Raw genomic sequence first — 16,445 nt, forward strand, 5'->3', positions numbered from 1 at the left:
TGACCGAGGAGGGAAGGAAGGAACCATGGATCAGATGCCCGGTGTGCGGAGGAGGGGAATTTCGAAAGCGCATGATCGGCGGCCTAAGGACGATGCTGCCTGCTGGACACTGCAAGACTAGACCTGTGTGGGAAAAACTAGAGAGAAGGGCTGATGGTCTTCAGTCTTTACTCACAGGAAAGGTGCTTGCTGAGAATCTAAGACGTGAAATCACAGGGCTGAGCGACTATTTTAATGAGAGTGGGCTTTTATAACAGGCTCAGAGTGTTCCGGGTTTCCCGGAACCTGTGCTCAAAACTCCCGAGGAAGGAGGGAACGCAATCAAGCGCCCCTGCTTGTGGGGAGCTGGGGATCAGCACGGGAACCACGGCTCACCGCTGACTTTCCTCGGAACGTCTCGCTATCTGGCAGGAGGGTGTCGGCAAACTCCGGCTGCCGGTTGCTGTAGACGTGCACGAACCGCACTGTGTCTTGTGTGTTTGCCAGTGCAAAGGATAGGAAGGCCTCAAAGGGTTTGCTCAGTTTGGTGGTCTCAGCAGTCAGCAGCACCACGCAGTACCTGCACCGCGACAGAAGAGGTTATAGCCAACTCCCGAGGCCATGACAAGCACCTGTGATGGTGAGTGGGGGGGGGGGGGCGCAGGGGTGGTGCTCAAATGGACACTTTGACTAATGGAAACCAGCTCTTCGAAATCTCTAATGAGAGAGGATTTTCAGGGTACGCTTGACCTGCTGCTTTTCCAGACCAGTGACGCCTCCCCCCAATCAAATGCTACCACACTTAGGAATTTCTTTTAAGGCAACGGCCACCGAGTCCTTGACACAGAAGGGCCTTTCAGAAGCCATCTGGTCTAGTTCTTCCCTCACAGGCAGAGCTGCTCACACCTCTCAGCCCACAGGTCACTGGGCCTCATTCTTCCTTTGCAACGATTCCAGTGGAAAGTCTAGCTCATCGCTCATTCCCCTGCTCTCCAAGCATCTCCTGAGCACTGCCTCCAGGCCGGTGAGACGGGCAAAGTGCTCATCCCCCGAGACCAGCAAAAGCCTCAGCCGAGTGGAATCCGCTAGTGGGAACGGTAACTCGTTCATGCTCTGTGTTCTTTAGAGTCACCACGTCTCCCTGACACCTGGCTGAAGCCTCTCTTCCTTCGGGTCCAGCTGAAGTGTGACACCTTAGGGAGATCTTCTCTGGCCCTCAGACTAGGCTGGGACACCCAACAATTTGGTCCTAAGGGACCCTGAATGAACACACACCCCTGTAACAGCTGTCAGTCAGTCCTGGTCACATGAAGAATAAATTCTGTCACAGGGCAGGTGTTTAACGGCCTTGTGGTAAAGTCTGACATGGCCCCTCTATGGCAATGACGGGTGGAGCAAAGCCTTGAATCCTTACTTCCTCTGGCGGTGGGACCGTTTCACGGGGCAGAGTTCGTGGAACAGCTTCTGGCTGGTGAGCCGGGCTGCTAACAGATACTTGTTTTGGGCGACGAAGTCATCAACGACCTGTTTCTTCAAAGCTCGGATCTAAAAGAAAACCAAGAAACAGTTGATTTTATACAGTTTCTTGCTGCAAATGAGCTTTACTGATAAGCTCTAAAAAATGTGGCTGCCCGGGCTGGTGTGGCTCAGTGGATTGAGCATCTGCCTGTGAACTGAAAGGTCACTGGTTTGAGTCCCAGTCAGGGCATATGCCTGGGTTGCAGGCCACGTCCCCAGCTTGGGGTGTGTTGAGAGGCAACCAATCCATGTTTCTCTCCCTCTTTCTCCTTCTTTCTCTCTCTAAAAAATAAATAAAATCTTTAAAAAAATGTGGCTGACCCCGGCTACAGGAGTATAACAAAGTAAGAAAGATCCGTTTGAGCAAATAAACCTGCGGTCTACTCCAGAATGTAGGGCTGAAGGCCAGGCTGTAGTTATTCGGGTCAATGTCGAGTGCTCTTTCCAATGGAGAACTTTTGTTTTGGCTTCTGCTGGCATATTTAAAAAGTCAATCATTTTACACTTTTGGCAAATTTTCTTCCAAGATTTGTAGCAAACTGAGTAATTAAGTAAACTCCAAAGTAACAAAGTTACTAAGTATAAAAGGCAGACTATAAAACTGTATGACAACCACTTTGTTATTTGTATCTCTCAGACATTCTGAAGGACAGAAATGATTCAGGGCAGGCAAAATTGGGTTTATAGTCGTGAGTACGTGAAACACAGCCTTTATGCTTGTATCGTACAGCTTTCCAGAACAACAACTGCGAATTCACTTTTTCCCACTCCGTACACTGCAGGCTGACTACAATCTAGAAATCCATGTAAAATGCAGACCAGAAAATCCTTGGGTGTTGAGAAACATACTCTGAATAACCTATTGAACCAAGAAAGTATGTCAGATATTAGAAAATATTTTGAACTTGAATGATTAATAGAAATACTATTTATCAAAACATTGAGATGCAGATAAAGTAGTAGTATTTAATTTTTGTGGTAAAATATACATAACATAAAACCTACCATTTTAAAAAAGATTTTATTTATTTTTGCAGAGAGGGGGAAAGAGGGAAAAAAAGGGAGAGAAACACTGATGTGTGAGAAAAACATTAACTGGCGGCCTTCTGCATGCCCCGAGTCAGGGACCTGGCCTGCAACCCAGGCATATGCGCCCTGACCAGGAATCAAACCAACAACCTTTTAGTTCAGGGGACAACACCCAACCCACTGAGCCACACAGGTCAGGGCTGACCACTTTCAAGTGTCTACGTCTGTGGCATTAAGTGTTCTCACACTGTTCTCCAGTCATCACCACCATCCACCTTCTGAACCATCATCCCCAGCTGACCCTGCACCCCCAAGCACTAATTCATTCCCCTTTCCTTCCTCCCGTAGCCCCTGGCAGCCACCGTTCTACTGTCAAAAGATTATTTTTTTTAAGCAAAACAGTACCTTTGGAAAACAAACTTGTTTCTAAATTTTGTGCCTCTGAAGGAAGAAATGAAAAACTAGTTTCTCCTCCTCACCTGCTCTGTTCGATTCTGCTGCTTAGGGTTTATGTGAAGGCCCGAGATAAAATGGGAGGGCGATCTTGAAACCCGGCGACGCGCACATACCTGGATGGCATCCGCGGGCTTGTTGATGTTTTCTTTAAAGACCAAGATGGTGGGAGTGTAGACGTTGACGTTGTACTGTCTTGTCATTTCTTCTGTCCCTCTCAAACCGAAAGACACGTATCCAAACGACAGGTAGTCTTTGTACGCAAAAGCAGTCAACTGTTAGGGCGTAACAGAGGAGGACATGAGATCAACAGCAGAGCATGTGGATTAAGAATCGAGTGTGACTCGGCCCATCAGTGGGCGGGGATGAACCCCAGCTCACTACACAGCCCTGCTTGGGCTGTTTCACTCTGGGACACTTGAAGGAATTCGATGGTGTGCCATGCGTGAAAACTGCACCGACAAAGCTAAACACAACTACTTCTTTTTTATAGGGAGAGCAAAACGCTCATCTTACTGAGGTCTGCAGTGGGTAGGCGGCATGGCGTGTTGGAGGAGTGCCTGTACCCCAATTACCTAAGGTGCAGTGACCGTCTCACGTCAGTCACACTGATGAGCAGAGGTGTGCTGGACATGTAGAGTAGGGTATGGTTCGGAGGGCAGGTTTGGAGTCAGACAGGCTTCCAGGGAATCAATGTTCCCCACACTGGAGGGAGACCGTGGGCTGGCCGCACAACCCGCCCCCTGTGCTTCAGTATCTTAGGACGATGCCCATGTCACCGGCCTCTTCCGAGGAGTCAGTGCTGTTACGTGCACGGAACGTGCAGCACAGCAGCAGCACAGTGCTCCACCCACGTGCGATGTTTAAGGGAGTGGCCTGCGGACACTTCTCAGGGATGGGCTTTCACCCACAGAGAGGACACTCGGGCTGCAAGTTCTCCGCGCCGTGACAGGGGACAGGCTGCCCCAGCAGGGGAAGTACCTTGTACAGCAGTGGCTCGATGGGCGTTTGGTCAAACAGAAGGACGTGCGGTTTATTGTCCTGCTGCCAGCCAGAGAGAAACCGGACGTAATTTTTATTTGTAACCTTCAATTGAAAAGAGGATGTTAGTTTCAGTATTTAATTTTCAACAGTTGCATTATAATCTAGTCAGGAGATATTTAAATAAAATCAAATATGTGTGAAATATTATTTTGTAAAAACTAAAAAATGCAAACAAGTCTTTTTGTCTTCATTTGACTAAAACTTTTTAAAAGAACAGGAATTGTTAATTTCGTATTTCCATGTGTTTCAACTCTTACAGACTGAAATCCTAATCTTGTCTAAAATAATTACTGGCCGTATTATTTTTAAAAATTAAGGTTTCACAGCTGGTTCTTGCTTACAGACTGTCCTTTGAAATCTGTTAACCTTAATCTACTAACTTTAATCTCATACAGAAGCTAATGCAACAATTGCTCTTTTAAAACAGCTTAAATGAAAATAAGTGGGCCCACCTCACCTATACATTACATAATTTCATTTGCCGTCTGCATTGCTACTTTTGCATTTCCCAGTGCATGCCTTAAAATAATTCTACTGAAAGAACAAATTTAAAGCATGTATAATTAAATTTCTATCTAGAAAATTTGAAAGAGTTCAAAAAAGTATCTTTCCAATTTGCTTCCAGAATGAAGTAGGTAAAACCTCAACCTGATCAGTTAGTTCTCTCTGTTGCTCATGGCTCTGTCACCTGCAGGCCAAGGCCCAAGTTCCTTAAAGGGGCAAGAGGCCCTCTAAGGCCTTCATGGCAAGATTCCTATTAATGGTCTAATCTCGTCCTCTTCCCCCTCACTAATGATTACTGCATACAGAGCAGGCTGCTCCCGCCCCAGACCTCTGCCTGCCTGGAGCTCATTCCCTCCTCCTCTCTCCTCACCTGGTAAACTCAGTACAGGGGTCATTTCTCCCAGGAAGCCTTTCCCAACTCTCTGGGATGGGCTCTTAACATACCAGATGGAAGTAACCAGCCGCTAGACCGTGAGCTCGTGAAAACTGTCCTCAACGCTCACCGTAGTGCCAGGCACAGAACAGATATTATATAAAGGTCTGAGGACCTACCAGGACAACCTGTCGGGGTTTTAGGAGGCCATTTCCTTTCAAGCTAACTCCAACAAATACTTCTTCTGGGGACAACGACCCTGGCAGGACAGTCTATGAACAGTGCAGGTGGAAATATGACGGAAACGTCTGGACGTTCCCTTTTCCTGGTGTTGTTGAAGGAAGGGATCATTTAAAGCAAAACAAGGATCCTGTCTTAGGTCTTTTGATCCCTAACTTAAGAGACTGGGCGGGGGGAAATGCTTCTTCCCTTTCTTTTTTTTAAAGATTTATTTATTTTTAGAGAGAAGGGAAGGAAAGAGGAGAGGGGGAGCAACACTGATGTGTGAGAGAAACATAGACTGGTTGCTTCTTGCACTCCCCCAACTGGGGACCTGGCCTGCAACCCAGGCCTGTGCCCTGGCTGGGAACTGAACCAGTGACCCTTCGGTTCACAGGCTGGCACTCAATCCACTGAGCCACATCAAAAATGCTTCTTATGTATAAAAACCATAAGCTAGTATGAACTTTTTATGCCTGGCTTCTTTAGCTCAACCTTTTGTTTGTGAAATGTAACCACTGTTGCATCATTCACTATACGTTGTGAACGTTCCAAAAATAAGATCTGTTTTCACGAGATTTGGTGTTTTCTATAGATATGATCATTAAGCCCAGAATTGAATATTGCTTAATTTCAATATTCTCATAAGAAAAGTATCTTCAAGTGAACAAGGTCAGGAGTCGGAAAGAAACCCTTTATCTTACGCCGTGCTCCAGTTTTTAGCTTAGAAAGTAAGAGTCCCTGTGGTTGGAGGCTCAGATTCCTACGACAGAAGAAATCCGCGCAGGGATGATCGACAGGGAGGAACCCCTGGAGTCTCTCCGCCTGCTCCACTTTCAGTCTCTGACAGACTTCACTGAGACTTCGTCTGAGTGATTACTTCATTGATACGTATCCCGCCCTGCTCAAAAGGACCACAGGTAGAGTTCCGGGGCCCTCGGTAGCACCAGGAGCCTTGCCCACCATTTCTCGGCCAGGTACTCACTTTCTCCACCAAGTTCCCCGGAAGAAGACTCTCCACGAAGTGTCGCAGGTTCTCTCGGACAACCGCATTGTGGAAGAAGGAGACTTTCCCGTTGATGATTCCGAGGATGGAGGGTGTGCTGTGTGCTCCAAGGTGGTGGGCCAGGCGCCTCTCGTACCCAGCATGCACCACGCCAATCCCCACGCCTGCAAAGGATGGGAGACTCACATGAAGCCCTTTTATGTCTCTCCGCAGCTGAAGAAATGCCAGTAGGTAATTTTTTGGTGTGAAACTGAAATTCTGACCTTCCAGGAGGGAGGATCGGACACTTGCCCGCCTCTCTCTATTCCTACTGCCCTAGTTCAGGCCAGTGGTTGCTGTCTTGCCAGGGTTGGTGACCTCCTCGCCCCTAAGCTGCCCTTCTATCATCTGTCCTCCACGTCGCTTTAGGAGTTAGCTTTCTATAGCGTAGATCTCATTAGGTCACTCCTCTATGCAAAAACTTTTCTTGGCTTTATTCCTTACTACAAAGTAGAGTCCAGCTTCCTCAGACTGGATTTAAGGCTCCGTACCCGCTGGCTCCCGGCTCTTCCTGCTTCCTCTTTTCTCACCTGCTGCTGGGGCTCTTCCGAGAACGCTCTTTGTTTCTCTGCACTGTTCCCTCTGCCTGTGTGCTCCTCACCCTTCCTGCCTGGCCGACCTCTAGGCACCTTTCAAGACTTAGCTAATAAGTAAACAGCTGGGCTTTGATCTTCGATGAGTTGAAGAAAGTAGACTAATACATTTAAGAAAAAAAATTTTTAAAGGCGTTTATAGAATAGGCACTTTCAAAAATTTTCCTGTGAGAGTGCAGGCCTGCGAACCAGACAATCACGGTTCGATTCCCAGTCAGGGCACATGCCTGGGTTGCAGGCCAGTTTCCAGCAGGGGATGCACGAGAGGCAACCATACATTGATATTCCTCTCCCTCTCTCCTTCCCTTCTCCTCTAAAGATAAATAAATAAAATATTTTTAAAAATGTTTAAAAAACAATTTTCCTGTGAAACCAGGAAATCTAGTAATCAGAAATTTTCTAAGGTTTGTTCATTAAGTGCTTTATATCAGGCACTTAGTAAAAAATTTCTCACTTAATGCTCAATCTGAGGAAAGTATTTTGATAAATCTGAGCAGCTGAGTGCTTCTGAACAACAGATTGAAAATTCCGGTTTTAGAACAAATGAACCAGTGGCTGTCAGTGGTATGCTCTCTCCAGAGAAATACAGGCTTCTCAGCCCCTATGAGTTTGTCCTTTTTTAGTTATTCAAAAGGGGGTCTGTTAATGCCTGCAACACAAACATAAGCACACACATGCACACACACATTTAGTTCAGTAGTTCCAACTTTAAGGAATCATTAAAATAAATATCCTCCCTGAATCACTAAAGTCTTCCAGGCACTAAGTGGAAACTAAACAAAGGAAAGGCTAATCTGCAATTTAGAATGGGAACTCACAGTCATTATGTTGTGGGCTGACTTGTGTCCGCCCTGCCCTGTGCTTCAGAATGTGACTGCAGTTGAAAATAGGGCCTTAAAGAAGTATGTAAGTTACCATGGTGGCCTTAATCCAGTGTGACTGGTGTCCTCATAAGAAGAGTTTAGGACACAGAAAGAGAGACACCGAACACACGTACACATAGAGAGACAACCATGCAAACCACAGGGAGAAGGCAATCATCTGCAAGCCAAGGACAGAACCCTGCTGCCGCCTTGATCTTGGACTTGATCTCGAGAATGGTGAGAAAACAAATTTCTGCTGTTTATGTGTGCTTTGTTATGACAGCCCTAGCAAATGAATACACGGAGTGCAGCACAAATACCATGTGAATAATTTGAAACTACTACCAGCTGGAGGGCTGCTTTGTTCGCCAATCATTTTAAGCTTCTCCTACATATTAGGCCCCAACTAGATGTTAGGAGACCGCAGAGATAAAGCTTCACATTATGAAATGAAAATGCAAAATGAAAGTGGCTGATACATTTCCCCTCTCTGAAAATGTGTCCTGGGAAACACCAGTCACCATGCACTTGTGAAGAGAAATCACACTGTTCCTTCTCCCCAACATCCCATAACATTCAACATTTCAAAGTTCCCTTCTCCCATTTAAACCTCTTCCAGTGAATCAAACGATCTTACCCAATCCTTCCAGTTCCTGAACTACTTCTTTCCAAACAGGCTCGATGTGGATACAGCTAAAGCACCAATCCGAGGTGATCTTGATGAGGTATGGTTTCCTGAAGCTGTCTGGAACCACTTCGTTCACATAATGTGAAAAGTGCAACAAGTATTTCTCATCGATAGAGTCCCGCCGCTCAGAATTAAAGGGGAAGTGAAAAAAAGACTCATCAAAATAAAAATTTTCATGGAAATGGCGGAAGCGATACTCTCGCTGCTGGTGCTTCTGGTAGCCCTGGCTCTCTCCGGCATCTCCGTAGTGATCGTAATTTGACCTTTTTTCTTCATTGGAAAGAATCTACAAAGAAAGAAAAAACAGAAATCTATAGGACAAATAAACGTTTACCCAAAGAACTTTTCTGTAAGCAGCTTAGAAGATACAGAAAAAAGATAAATGTACAGCTATGACATAATGAGATATTCTAATTAACGTATCAGACAGAATCATTAAGCATTTCAAGACCAAGTTACTTCAGTCACTTAAATACTCACGCTCAGGTTGGATTTAAGGATTTTAAGCTATCATAACACTAATCACACCAGTAAAACAATTGAAACCTAACATCAGGGCTTGCACACAAGAACACTTACTGGGTCACATCATTTATGTTGGAACGTTTCAAACCAAAATATGAAAAGCTATGCACACCAAAAAGACCACAGAATTGCGTTCAGTGTCTTGTACGTTGGCTCACTTTGTTTTACTTAGAAATACCTTTGGCCCTGGCTGGTGTGGCTCAGTGGACTGAGTACAGGCTGCGAACCAAAGGGTCATCAGCTCGACTGCCAGGCAGGGCACATGCTGGGGTGCAGGCCAGGTCCCCAGTGGGGGGGGGGTGTGTGAAAGGAAAGCACACACTGATTTTTCACTCCCTTTCTCCTTCCTCTCCCCTCTCTCTAAAAATAAATAAAATCTTTAAAAAAAGAAAGAACTTTGAAGTTCAAAACGCGAGCAGCTGTGTCAGGATGACGTGCTGTTCCACGAGCCGAGCACCGCCCACTGAAGAACATCACCCTGCGCAACACAGGAAGCCGAGGACTTGACTTTTGTGTCTTCCAGACGGAACCACTCACGCTGACGTGTTAGGAAACCACTGAAAATCTCGTGTTAAATATGGGTGGCCAAAAAGTTCCTTTGTTTTTCCTGTATGACAGCTCCGGTAGTGCTTAGTGTCTTTCACTTCATTAGAAACAATTTGGTTGGACTGTATTGTGACAGCTGTCCTATCAGCGTGCATTTAAAAAAACTTAATCAAAACCGGTGAGTTGTTGTGTAGCCATTTTAATACTGAAGATGGAAGAAAATACGCAACATTTTTGGCATATTATGCTTTATTATTTCAAGAAAGGTAAAAACACAACTGAAAAGCAAAAAAAAAAAGAAAAGGTCTATGCAGTGGATGGAGAAGGAGCTGTGACTGATCAAATCTGTCAAAAGCGGTTTTGTGAGGTTTCTCGGTACTACTGACATTTTTGCTGTGGGCTGTCTTATACACTGGACGATGTACAGCCGCACCCCTGGCCTCTACCCACTAGATGCCAAGTGGGTAGGAGGACATATCCAACGTACTCAAAATGTCCAAATCAATAAAGTTATTGTTGAAAATTAAAAATGCATGCTTTCTTTTATGGAAAAAACTAAGTGAACTTTTTGGCTGACCCCATATTGGCAACCCTGTGTCATGTTAATAACTGTAGGCAAAGTGGTCTGTAGTTAGTTTTACATTTCTAGTATATGTGCTGCCGAAGTGAGCATGTAATATAAATTTCTAAAAAGGAAGTAAAGACGTACCTTCAGGGTAATTCTACAATTCTAATTAAAGCCTTTAAATAGGCCATTCTTTTAAAGAGCTGAAGTACTCAGGCACTAGTTTTGACATACGTGATAGGACCAAATACGGTCTCCACCATCACCTAGAAGCTGGGTCACGGGCACAGGGAACGTGCCCTGCCCGAGAGGATTTTACAAAACACTCAGACACATTCTATAGGAGCTAATGAATGTATCCCAAAGCCCGACACAATACCTCGTAAGCCTTGCTAATTTGAATGAACTTGTCTTCTGCTCCGGGATCTTTGTTTTTGTCAGGATGCCTGAAACGCAAAAGGGCAGAAGTGAGAATAGATTTCGTGTTTTGCACATGGTCAATTAACATCCTTGCCCACACAGTTCACTACCGGATTTTATAAAGTCCTGGAAAGCAGGGGCTGGGTTTTGTGTCCTTAGAACCCCCTAAGATCTAGACCGGCATTTGATTTTTCAGTGCTCACTTCACTGAGACTCTACTACAGACCTTATTCTTCACGCAATTACTGCTGCTTGCTTCCAGGAAATTTCCTGCAGCAAAGGTTCTGGAAACAGAATATCCACTGGGAAGCAAAAGACCACTAAGAACAGCACCAAGTACATCAAAATAAAAAACATTTACAACTTTGCCAACATATTCTACTAGGAACATATGTGAATGAATTACACCATATATTCTAATTTCTGTAGAAATAAGGGAACTTCAAATGGCTCACTGCTGAATGTAGACATCCCGCCTTAATATTTAATCCTTGTTACAGGGAGAAATAAACAGAACACTGTATTTGAAAAATAACTAAATAAAAAAAATTTAATCCTTGTTATGAACATTAGTGGGGGAAAAACCCCACCAGGTGTAATGAAAAGTGTGACTTAAGGGACCAAGATGGTGGTTTCAAAGCATGTTTTTTGGATGACAAAAAAAGTGCTTTAAATATTCAAATGTAGGCTAAGCCTTTAAAAGATAAAAATGATACGATCACACAAATGAAGGTTTAACACACAGAACTTTGTAGGGGGAAGGGTAGGAAGGGACTTTTAAAGAGACTGAACCTTTTAAAGAGCGAGTTGTGAGGGCAGCTGGGTTAGAACCACAGACCCTGCAACAAAGGAAACCAAGGCCCGGAATTGGGGGGGAACCACAGGGCAGTTTCCGCTTATAACAGATATTTTTCTAATCACAGGAAAACAATACAAAGTTGAAAACAGAGAAGGGTAACTTCAGCTCTAGGAAAGCACTGTCCAATGCTATTTTCTGTGTATGTGAAACATGTTACTAACTGCAGTACATACACATCTACTGGTGGCCTACTTACCTCTCTAAGGGAATACAAAGAGAGGCTGAAAGTGTAACCCAGGCCCTGGCTGGTTAGGTCAGTTGTTTAGAACATTGTGCTGATATGCCAAGGTTGCGGGTCTGATTCCCCCCGGTCAGGGCACATACAAGAAGCAACCAATGAATGTGTAAATAAACAGAACAACAAATTAATATTTCTCTTTCTCCCTCCCTTCCTCTAAAATCAATAAATAAAATTAAAAAAGTAACATAGTTTGAATGCCAACTATAATTAAAAAATACAGAAGGTAGTGATAATAAATATTAAAAAGTAATGTAGTGAAGTACTAGCCATGTATATGTTATACCCATTTGCTCCAAATTACATTATCCTTGCGCAGGGGCCATGCTAATCTTCTCTGTATCGTTCCAATTTTTGTATATGTGCTGCCGAAGCGAGCACTCCAAATTACATTATATGACACCTTCTTCTTGGAGTGGTGGAAGGTGTTTATTTTGTCAATGTAGATGACAAAAGAAAAGTATGTATGAAATAACTTAATTATGGGAGACAAACAGTGTTCCTGAGAGAAAAAGTAATTTTAAGTGGTTGTACCAAGCAAGGGGCAAGCTCCTGGGAAGTATAAGCAAAGCTATTATGTAGTAAAACATGTTAGAGGAAAGCTACAAATCCAATTTGACAATTACCTACTTCCCCCTGCTTCAGTTCATTTTGAAAAGTCAAACTGGGACACACTACTATTTTCAGTGCATATGAAACCATTACAAAAAGGAAACAATTTCAGTGATAAACAACACTGCCCTGCCCAAGCAGCAGAAAATAATAGTACAGCGAAAATACAAAGGTAAAGTAAAACTGTAGCCTTTCACTAGATGATACTCTACACACGCTGATGAATTACTCCTAGAGAGACTCTAATTAAGGAAGAGAAGCATATGGCTCGTTTAATTAATATAACATCCTTTTTGGCTCTGGGAGACAGCAAAGGCAAAGCTGTACATTTCAGTAGGTCCTACACACTGAAGCTGCCACTTCTGGTTTTAAAATGTTGTCAAAGGCAGTATCCTGTCCAAAAGAATGTCACTACCGTAGAAGTTCATTGCAGATTTATAAATCTTGCTTTAAACATGAAGAGGCAAGAGTCTGAAATGATGCAGAAAGCAACTTTGCTGTATAGAGTCCCTGGAAAGAGGCCACACATAGAGACTGCGTTTTTTTGTAACTAATTCCGGATCCTTCATGATGTGAATATGGTGTAACACGGGGGTCCCCGACCTCTAGCCCAAAGACTGGTACCAGTCTGGGCCTGTAAGGAACCGGGCGGAACAGCAGGAGATGAGCTCGAATGTAAACGCCTTGAATCATTCCGAAACCATCCCTCACCCCACTGGTCTGTAGAAAAACTGTCTTCTGTGAAAGCAGCCCTGGTGCCAAAACGGCTGGGAAGTGCTGATCTAAAATATCTATTCAAAACATTATATTTTAAAAGTATCTTTTACCTGTATTGCAACCAGTTTAAAACTAGGGTACACGTTCTACTGAAGAATAATAGTGTCAGGCAGTCACGCGCACCCTGCATGGTCATCTGCCTGAGGCAATTTTGTCCTGTCCAACTTCCTGCCCAAAATGCCAACCCACCTGCCCCTACTTCTGCCCAGATGGGCAAATGATCCAAAAACAAGAAAGCGATAAACTAGCTGTTGGTGCAGAAGGTCAAACTATGGAAGCCACAGGTAATACAAATGTATAAAGCCGGGACAGCAATGCCTTCCCTCACAGTGCAATTATAAGGTTTAAATGAGATTAAACACACACACACACACACACACACACACACACACACACACACCAGAATCTGGCCCCTAGCAGGCAGGTGCTTGGTGATGCTCCCACCCCAAACCTTCTTTCTGTTCTCAAGCTTGGTTCACCCAGCTAGTAGTCGCCTGGGTCCTCTCTCTCCATCCCTCCTCCCTCTGCTCCCCTCCAGCTACATAGTACAACCCTTCAACTTTGGCCACTCCATAGCATTAGTGCAAGAAACTGATGCTGTCTGTCCAAAATAAGTGTTAAGTTTATTGCCATCCTGCTAAGTCATAAACACTCGTATATTCTCTAGCATATATAATAGCTACAAGTATAATTCTGATTTTTCTACAAATATACTCGATTCCTGAATATTCTTTTAAAATTGAGAGCAAAAAGTTCTTATTCTAAAGCTCTTATTCTTACTCTAAATTCATAAGGCTCTTATTCTTAATTTTTAAGCTGTCTTTTTTTGACAGCTTAAAAATTAACCTAGAAAATAGGATTGGGTAGTGTTTCCTTCAGCAATGAGGCTCATAAAGAGTTACTTTATGAATAAACTCATGGGAAGGGTAGTTTATCCATTCCTAAGTATATATATATTAAAAAAATTAAAGTTTCCTCCTACTTTAACATTAAACATGCTAATGGTATCTCAGCAATTAAGGGGGTTTCACAGTAACACAGGCTTTGAGTTACATCACTAAAATTATAGAATAACATGAACATTAGTTCTTCCAAATAAATGTTTTAGACAGACATATTATATATTTATTGAACACAGAAACAGAGACAAATAAAAGCTAATCATAACTGAAGCTTCATTTCCCTGCTGAAACTGCTTAGCTTATATTAAACTATTTCTTTGTTTCACCTACCATTCCCGGGCGAGCTTCTTATAAGCCTTTTTAACATCGGCCTGACTGGCTGTCCGACTGACCCCTAGGACTCTGTATGGGTCAAAATCCAACGCAGACAGAATTTGCAGGATCAAAACCAGAACTATCAAGAATGGCCAGGAAATGCTCAACTTTTTCACTTCCATTTCTCTTCCTTTCCAGAGCTGAAATGATTGAAGAGGCAAGTTTCAGTGGTAGAAACCTGGACAGTCTTGCTCTTTAGGTAAAGATGTAGGTCAGGAAGAACAAAACAAACAGAAGCTATTTTGCAGAAAAAGTGTCAGGCTGTTTGACTATATTTTAAAACATAATCTCGTTACTATTTATCTCACAAATAAGAACTCTTATAGATGAAAAGGTGAGCAATAAGAATTAACAGCACCTCTCCAGAATCCTTGGGTTAGAAAAGCTTTAGAAGTGACCGAAAATAAATGAGATGAAGAAACAAGAAGCAAATGTGAGAAGACAAACAGGAAAATCAGGGTGGCTACATCTGCAATACACTGTTTCACTTATCCTGACAATCAGTAATAGGGTAAACTTAAAAGCCCAAGGCTTCAGAATACCTCACTGAGTATATGCTAAACAAATTCATGAAACTGTAAAATTTACCATGCCCCAAACCACAAAATGAGACAGTTGTGACATTCTTGGGAGTTAAATAAGTAAAAATACAAAAGTGAAATATGCTTAAAAAGCTGCAGTTAGGATTTAATATGCTCCAATTCTATTCTTTCTCACCGAGCCCATTAGAACAAGAAAATGAAGCTGCTTTTTAATTCAATCATTAGAAATAGGGTCATTATAAACGCAGACCTCAGGAAATGCTCAACTTTCCCACTTCCATTTGGGCAAAAGTGGTGAGAAAACATTAAATTTTCCACGTGAAGGGGAACTGGTGACAATGACTGTAGACCAGACACAGTCTTTAAATATTAAAGCTCCATCTCTAGTTGAGTGTAGGGACTGAAATCACGCTGGCTTTTGTTAATAATACTGGCTGGTTAATAAACAACACGGTGCTCTACTGCACAGAAGACTTGTGATCTTGGTGATACCATACAAAGTTTTTCCAAGGGCCGTATTTACCTTGACTTCTCATAAAGTACTCCAATTTTAAGGTTCAAGGGTCTACTGTGACATTTTACTTGAGAGTGGGCAAAAGCCGTGTAACAGCAGTGGATTCTGACACGCAGTGGTGTAAATGCGGCCTGGGAGTCCTCGCCAAATCGACCCACCCGAGAGCCAACGTTTAGGACTGCAAGCACGCTGAATAAAAATCTAAAACCTGTTTTTTCCTTGTTCAGGCAACCTATAACCTACCCTGTCCTACAAAACACGCACAGCCCGCTAAAAATCCGGATGGTGATGTAGCTACTGGTTAAGCACACGAACTCCGGAATCAGACTAAGATTGAGATCCACCCTCCACCACTTTATAATCTTGGGCAAATTACTTAAACTTGTTAAGCCTCAGTGTCCTTATTTTAAAAAATGGGGGTGAATAACACACCTTGAAAAGGTCAACATGGGAGTTAAGTGCATGTAAAGTATTTACTGGGCACAGGATTGAGTCAATAAATGATACTTGTAATTATTTTTCTATCGTGCTGTACAAACACTGTCTTATTCAACTGTGTCAGTCGCCTCCTGTTAGAGGGCCCAAGTGGCGGGGTGGGGGGCTGTGAAGTTCTTTTGCAGCTTCACAGAAGCTTGACGATGCCGGTCTCAGGGCAGGAAACCACCTGCCCAACAGGTAGGCTACCGCCCTTGGGTAATACCCCTAAACCAGGCAGCCGCTCCGAGAGACACGCTCTCAGTCTGGGCACCGCCTCCAGCTTCCGCCGGAGGTCGCAACCTTCCAGGAGGCAGCTGCCTCCTCTGCTGCCCTCCGAGAGCCCTGGTCCCGGCCCGGTCGGCTCCTGATTCCCCCCAGGCCCAGCAGGGACCAGGAACGGGAAAGAAACGAAGAGAGGCTCCTTAGCCTGCCTGGCCACGCCGCGTCCGTGGCTCCGCGCGTCACGCGGGGAAGGAGTTACCGGGAAAGGGCACCGGCCTAAATGGCTGCAGCGTCGGAGATCCAGTTAGTCCGCCGGCCGGGAGCCTCCAGTCTACACCAGCGTTCGCCTGGACTTGGGGAGGGGAAGAAGGAGGGGACAACCTAAAGGGAGTCACGTGACACTTAAAGGCCTGGCGCATCGAAAGCATGGGTTGAACAGGTGGAGGGCTTCTAGTTTGCGAATGTGTTTTGACCCTTGCCACACACCGTCTGCGCGTGGACCTAACGCGGTTACCACGGGAACGAGGCGCGCTCTTTGGCTGGATCAAAAAAGGATGATCGTT

At 44.1% G+C, this 16,445-nt stretch overlaps 1 protein-coding gene and 1 non-coding gene across 5 annotated transcripts in view; both read right to left on the reverse strand.

The window, feature by feature from the left end:
* DNAJC16 (DnaJ heat shock protein family (Hsp40) member C16) overlaps positions 1 to 16,255 on the reverse strand; it is a 24,174-nt gene extending 7,919 nt beyond the window's left edge. For 2 of the 4 annotated variants that reach the window (XR_005082644.2, XM_037146112.2), the window contains exons 1-9: positions 16,142 to 16,255; positions 14,083 to 14,267; positions 10,324 to 10,390; positions 8,258 to 8,594; positions 6,105 to 6,289; positions 3,961 to 4,065; positions 3,096 to 3,254; positions 1,394 to 1,524; positions 376 to 559 (exon numbers count right to left, since the gene is read on the reverse strand). Coding sequence is in view for 3 of the 4 variants with exons in the window: in XM_037146112.2 (XP_037002007.2) it covers positions 376 to 559; positions 1,394 to 1,524; positions 3,096 to 3,254; positions 3,961 to 4,065; positions 6,105 to 6,289; positions 8,258 to 8,594; positions 10,324 to 10,390; positions 14,083 to 14,249 (1,335 nt within the window). In the remaining variant the exon portion in view is untranslated. The remainder of the gene's footprint in view (positions 1 to 375; positions 560 to 1,393; positions 1,525 to 3,095; positions 3,255 to 3,960; positions 4,066 to 6,104; positions 6,290 to 8,257; positions 8,595 to 10,323; positions 10,391 to 14,082; positions 14,268 to 16,141) is intronic. The other 2 variants (XM_037146113.2, XM_053660420.1) reach the window with 2 other exon arrangements.
* Positions 11,735 to 11,842, reverse strand: LOC119049985 (U6 spliceosomal RNA). The gene has a single exon (XR_005082647.2). It is a non-coding gene; the product is annotated as a U6 spliceosomal RNA (small nuclear RNA).
* Positions 16,256 to 16,445: the final 190 nt, after the last annotated feature.

This window comes from Artibeus jamaicensis, unplaced genomic scaffold (genome assembly GCF_021234435.1).
Source record: "Artibeus jamaicensis isolate MK-2021 breed Jamaican fruit bat unplaced genomic scaffold, CSHL_Jam_final scaffold_847, whole genome shotgun sequence".
Classification (NCBI taxonomy): Eukaryota; Metazoa; Chordata; class Mammalia; order Chiroptera; family Phyllostomidae; genus Artibeus; species Artibeus jamaicensis.